This window comes from Nematolebias whitei, chromosome 6 (assembly GCF_014905685.2).
Source record: "Nematolebias whitei isolate Nwh7 chromosome 6, NemWhi1, whole genome shotgun sequence".
NCBI lineage: Eukaryota > Metazoa > Chordata > Actinopteri > Cyprinodontiformes > Rivulidae > Nematolebias > Nematolebias whitei.
This window is the reverse complement of record NC_056503.1, coordinates 47,472,183-47,477,909: the sequence shown is the minus strand read 5'-3', so window position 1 is coordinate 47,477,909 and position 5,727 is coordinate 47,472,183. Positions and strand designations below refer to the sequence as shown.

General features: G+C 41.0%; 2 protein-coding genes across 3 annotated transcripts in view; both read left to right on the top strand.

Moving 5' to 3' along the window:
• prx (periaxin) overlaps nt 1–57 on the top strand; it is a 36,348-nt gene extending 36,291 nt beyond the window's left edge. The window contains exon 10 of the mRNA XM_037677939.1: nt 54–57. Within this exon, the coding sequence (XP_037533867.1) occupies nt 54–57 (4 nt within the window). The remainder of the gene's footprint in view (nt 1–53) is intronic.
• The window catches only part of LOC119410793 (neuroblast differentiation-associated protein AHNAK), a 7,365-nt gene continuing 1,644 nt past the window's right edge, over nt 7–5,727 (top strand). For both annotated transcript variants that reach the window (XR_005186870.1, XM_037677711.1), the window contains exon 1: nt 7–5,021. Coding sequence is in view for 1 of the 2 variants with exons in the window: in XM_037677711.1 (XP_037533639.1) it covers nt 95–5,021 (4,927 nt within the window). In the remaining variant the exon portion in view is untranslated. The remainder of the gene's footprint in view (nt 5,022–5,727) is intronic.

Genomic DNA, 5,727 nt, shown 5'->3' with positions numbered 1-5,727 from the left:
TGTGGAAATTGATGCTGAAACTGGGAAAGGCAGCAAGTTTCATCTTCCTTCAGTTGACTTTTCACTTCCTAAAATCAAAACAAAAGGTGTTGATATGGACATTCAGGGACCTAACATCAAGGGTGATGTGTCGCATCCTAAAATAAAGGCTCCAGAGGTAGATGTCAACCTCAAGGGTCCAGAGATTGAGGGGACCCAGGTTGACATGCCATCTCTTGATATTTCACTTCCCAAAGGTAAAATTGAGGGCAGTGTTGATCTTGAGGGTCCAGAAGTAAACGGTGGCAAGTTTAAGGTGCCAAAAATCGATGTGTCCTTACCAAAGGTTAAACTTCCAGAAGGTGATTTGAAGATCAAGGGCCCAGACATCAAAACTGGGAAGATTACAATGCCAGATATTGATTTGTCACTTCCAAAAGGAAAAGTAAAGAGTGGTATTGAAGCAGAAGGACATTGTGCCAAAGGAGGCAAATTCCACATGCCCTCAATTGACATAAATCTTCCTAAAATGAAGACTAAGGGACCTGAGATCGATGTTGATGGCCCTGAGATTGAAGGGCTTGACATAAACTTGCCTTCTCTTGATGTTTCTCTGCCTAAAATAAAGTCACCAGAGCTAGATATTAATCATGAAGGACCTGATCTCAAAGAAGAAACTGTCAAAATCCCAAGGGTTGATGTAGAGGGTGGCATAAATGTTGAAGGCCCTGATGCGAAAGGAGGAAGATTCAAGATGCCAAAGTTTGATGTTTCTCTACCACATGTGAGTGTACCAAAACTTGAAGGACCAGACATAAAAGGAAAAATTGAAATGCCAACTGTTGACATTTCCCTCCCAAAAGCAAAGGCAGGTGTGGAAATTGATGCTGAAACTGGGAAAGGCAGCAAGTTTCATCTTCCTTCAGTTGACTTTTCACTTCCTAAAATCAAAGCAAAAGGTGTTGATATGGACATTCAGGGACCTAAAATCAAGGGTGATGTGTCACGTCCTAATGTAAAGGCTCCAGAGGTGGATATAGTTCTTAAAGGCCCTGAGATTGGAGGGCCCCAGGTTGACTTACCATGTGTTGATATTTCACTCCCCAAAGGAAAGTTTGATGGAGATTTTGATGTTGAGGGTCCTGAAGTAAAGGGTGCTAAGTTTAAAATGCCAACAATTGATGTTTCTTTACCAAAGATGAGTTTCCCAGAAGGTGCTTTGAATATAAAAGGCCCAGACATCAAAAAAGAGAAAACTGTAATGCCAGATATTGATTTGTCATTTCCCAAAGTTAAAGCCAAAGGAGAAATTGAAGTTGAAGGTCATGATGGGAAAGAAGGAAAATTTCATATGTCTTCTATTCCTTTGAAGGCAAAAGGACCAGAGGTTGACATAGAAGGTCCACAAACTTCCACTGATATCAAGGGTACAGATGTAAAAGGACGCAAATTTAAAATGCCCAAAGTTGCCATTTCACTTCCAAAGGCAAACCTACCTGAATGTGATGTTCAAGTGGAAGGGCCACAAATTAAAGGAGGAAAGATTGAAGTACCTGCTGATGATATGTCATTTCCAGAGGGAAATTTTGAGGAATATATCAATATTAAAGGTCCATCAGGAATGGGAAAGTTTGAAATGCCAAAAGTTGATGTTGACAAAAAAGGTGGGAAGCTCCAGATTCCATCTCTTGACATAAATATTCCCAAATTAGACCTAGATCTCAGCCTTCCTTCTGGCTCTAAAGATAAAAGGTTCAAAATGGAGGGTGGTGGCCTCGACGCCTCTGGAGATTTGGAGATGTCAGGTATCAAAGGTGATATCAAACCAGCCAAGTCGGAAGTTAAGTGTGAAGACCTAAACACAGGGGGTGTAGAAGGTTCAGGTGTATCCCTAAAATTTCCCTCAGTCAAACTACCAACAGTTGACATCTCAGCTCCAAAAATGGACTTGGATTTTGCCCTCACTAAACCTAAAGGTGATGATGTAGAACTGGAGCTTTTGAAAGCAGAAGGAGGAAGGCCTTCTTCAGGGGGCAGTTTTGATCTACCTGATGTCTCACTTAAAGTCCCTAGCTTCTCTTTGCCCAGAACTGGTGGAAAGTCAAAGAATCGTGACTTAGAGATATCAGGACCCAAAGGAGATGTTTCACTTAATCCACCAAGTGTGGAAGGAGAGATTAGGGCACCGTCAGTAGAGTTTGATAGAGATGGAAAAGTCAAAGTTAAGAAAACAAAAATGAAAATGCCTTCATTTGGAATTTTCAAAAAGGATGCAGATGTATCTGTATCTTGTCCTGATGTTGATGTGAAAATGAAAAATGGGGCAACTGACATTCCTAAGGTAGATTTCAATACTGAGGGCCCAGAAGGGAAAGCAAAACATAAAGTGAAGTTCCCAAAGTTCAAAATCTTATCACCAAAAATTCAGCTTCCAGATGGTGAATTTGAAGTTCCAGCCAAAGGCAAGATGCCATCTGCTGAGCTGTCACTACCAGAAGCTAAAATACCAGAGACAGTAGTTCTTCTCCCCAAATCAGAAGTTGATGTTTCAGACGCAGATATTAAAGGTTATGAAGGAAACCTCAAAATTCCCAAAATGCCTACAATTGATGTTTCCATTCCCAAAGTGGATCTGGATGTATCCCTGCCAAAAGAAAAAACAGCCAAAATTGAAGGCCCTGATGTGGAACTTAAAGGAGGTGAAGGAAAATTTAAAATGCCCCAGATTACGATGCCAAAAGTGGATATTACACTTCCCAAAGGAAAATCCAAAGATTTCCATGCACCAAGTGTTGAAATGGAGGGTGAAGGAGACAAGTTTAAAATGCCCTATGTTAAAATGCCCACTGTTGAAATAACTATACCAAAACCCAAGGCTGTCAACATGCCCTCTGTTGATATTTCACTTTCCAAAGGAAGTGTTGAAAGTCAAAATGTTGAAACAGAGAGAACTTCTGGAGAAAAATTCAAACTCCCTCATTGGAAAATGCCAGATGTTGATATTTCTCTGCCCAAAGGGCATTTTGAAGCCCCAGATTTGGAGATCAAAGGAGAAGGTGGAAAATTCAAGATGCCACACGTCACTGTGCCCTCTGTTGATATTTCACTACCCAAAGCAAAAGTTGAAGGTCCTAATGTTGAGGGAGATGGAAGTGAAAAAGTCAAAATACCATACATGAAAATGCCCACAGTCGACATATCAACACCAAAAGGGAAGACTGACGATTCAGATGCTGAAATTAAAGGAAATGTGGGAGGAAAATTCAAGCTGCCTCATGTGAAAATGCCAAATGTTGACATCTCTCTAACCAAAGAAAACTCCAGAAGAAATAAAGGAATGGATGTAACAGTTGAGGGAGAGGGCAATCTGTCAACAATTCCCTCAGTAGATCTTTCACTACCCAAAGTTAAGACTGAAGATCGTAACACTGAAATTAAGGTTGAAGGAGGAACATTCAAGATGCCAAAAGTTGATATATCTCTTCCTAAAGGTAAAGGTAAAGATAATAAAGGGCCTGCTCTGGAAATGGGACTCATAGGTCCAGATGTTGAACTTCAAAAGGGAAAAATTTCATGGCCAAAAGATAAATCATCTGAGATTGACTTACCGACTGGGAAGGCAGAAGGTAAACTTAAAGTACAACAAAAAGGTACACTAGGTTTGGACACAGAAGCTCATAAAGACACTGATTTGCATGTGGAGTGTGAACACAAAAGTCTGAAACTGAAAGTTCCGACAATAGATGTAAAAGGTCCACAAGGAGACTTGGAGCTTGATGTACGATTGCACAGAGGAGAAGGGAAGAAGGACAAGACAAAAGTTGAATCACCTGATTTGGATCTGAACACAGCAGGAACTCGCGGAAAAGTTAAGGAACCCAAAGTCAAAGGAAAAAAGTTCAAGATTGGATTGCCGAAAAAGAAAACTGGTAGAAATGTAACAGTAGATGTAAAACCAACTGGTGAAAGCACATTAGACACCAAAGTCCAACACACTGGGCTGTCAGATGACAATAAACATATTAATATCCCAACAGCAGAAGTTACACTACCAAGTGTTGGTTTAAAAACCGAAACAAGGGGAGATATTGGGGACTCGTCTTTCAGAAAGGAAATCAAAATTCCCAGAATACCAGACATAGAGTTTGACATTGGTACATCACAAGATGAAGAAGATGACAACACAGAAATGAACAAGAAAGTCAAGATCCCTAAATTTGGTGTTCCTTTGCCCTCCCTTACTTCTCCTGAAAGAACAGCAAATATCTATGGACCAGAAGTGCAATACGAAGGTCCTAAAATGCCCAGAGTAAAGAAAGCTGTTTTTGTCCTGGTAAAGCCTGATGAAGATGAAGAGCCAGCTGTGAGCGCAAGTGTCCCAAAAGCAGAGATGACATCTGAAATTAAAACAGAGGATTGCAAAGGGAAGATGCCCAAAATCAAAATGAAGCCAAGCTTTGGGAAATTCAAAGATAAAACAGCAGCAGTTGGTGAAGAAGGGGAAGAAGAGGAAACATCAAATGGGGAGAAATTTAAAATGCCTAAAGTTTCATTTTCTTCTGGCACATCGGGGTCATTTGATGTCACGCTAAAGGAAGACAGTTCAAGTCTCAACGGAGAAAAAAATGCAAGTCCTCACAAAAGCTCCAGGGATGATAAAGGGAAATTCAGTGGAAAAATCAAGCTTCCCAAGGTGGAATTCACCAGTCCGTACAGCAAGATGGCTGCAGGGGCAGAGAGTGCAGGAACACGAGGTAAAATAGGAAAGGATTCCTCACCCAGAGAAGTTAGGGGAGATAAAACATCAGGTGAAATGGTCTTTATGAGTGATGCACCGGGGACTTCAACACATGTGGTGTCATCTCATGCCAGAACAGAAATGCTAGACAGGGAAAGCTCAGAGTCTCCTGTTGGATTTGAGTTCAGCTCAACAAAGATTCAGACCTGGAGGGAGACGGAGAGCCGAGGCAAAGAGGCTGAAGAAAAGGATTCTTCATCCTGGTTTAAAGTACCGAAGATAACGCTGAAGCCCCACACCTCTGGTAAGAATAAATGACCTTCAAGCTGCTTTAACGAGGTTCATTAATTCCCGTGTACAATCCCAGTTTTGAAGAAGTAGGCATGTTGTGTAAAATCTAAATAAAAACGAAACACATTACCATTCAAGTTTCATGAATCCATATCAAAATGGAGCATAGTAAACAAGTTAAATGTTTAAACTAAAAATAGTAACATTCATGTTAGAAAATAAGGAAAATTTATAATTTTATGGCAGCATCAAATCTTTAAAAAGTTGGGACAGGACCTGTTTACAACTGTGAAGCATCCCCTCTACAATCAACAACAGTTTGTAAACATCCAGGACCTCAGGAGACCAGTTGTTGGAAGTTTTGAAGAACCTGAGAAGACCAGTTCTTGGAGGTTTTTGAAGAACCTGAGGAGACCAGATGATTGAGGTTTTGGAGGACCTGGGAAGACCAGTTGGTTGAGGTTTAAGAGGACCTGGGAAAACCAGTTGTTGGATGTTTAGGAGGACCTGAGAAGACCAGTTGATGGAAGTTTAGGAGGACCTGAGAAGACCAGTTGTTGGAGGTTTTGAGAAACGTGAGGAGACCAGTTGTTGGAGGTTTTGGAGGAATTGAGGAGACCAGTTCTTGGAAGTTTTGGAGGACCTGGTGAGACCAGTTGATTTAGGTTTAGGAGGACCTGGGGAGACCAGTTGTTGGAATTTTAGTAGGAGCTGGGAAG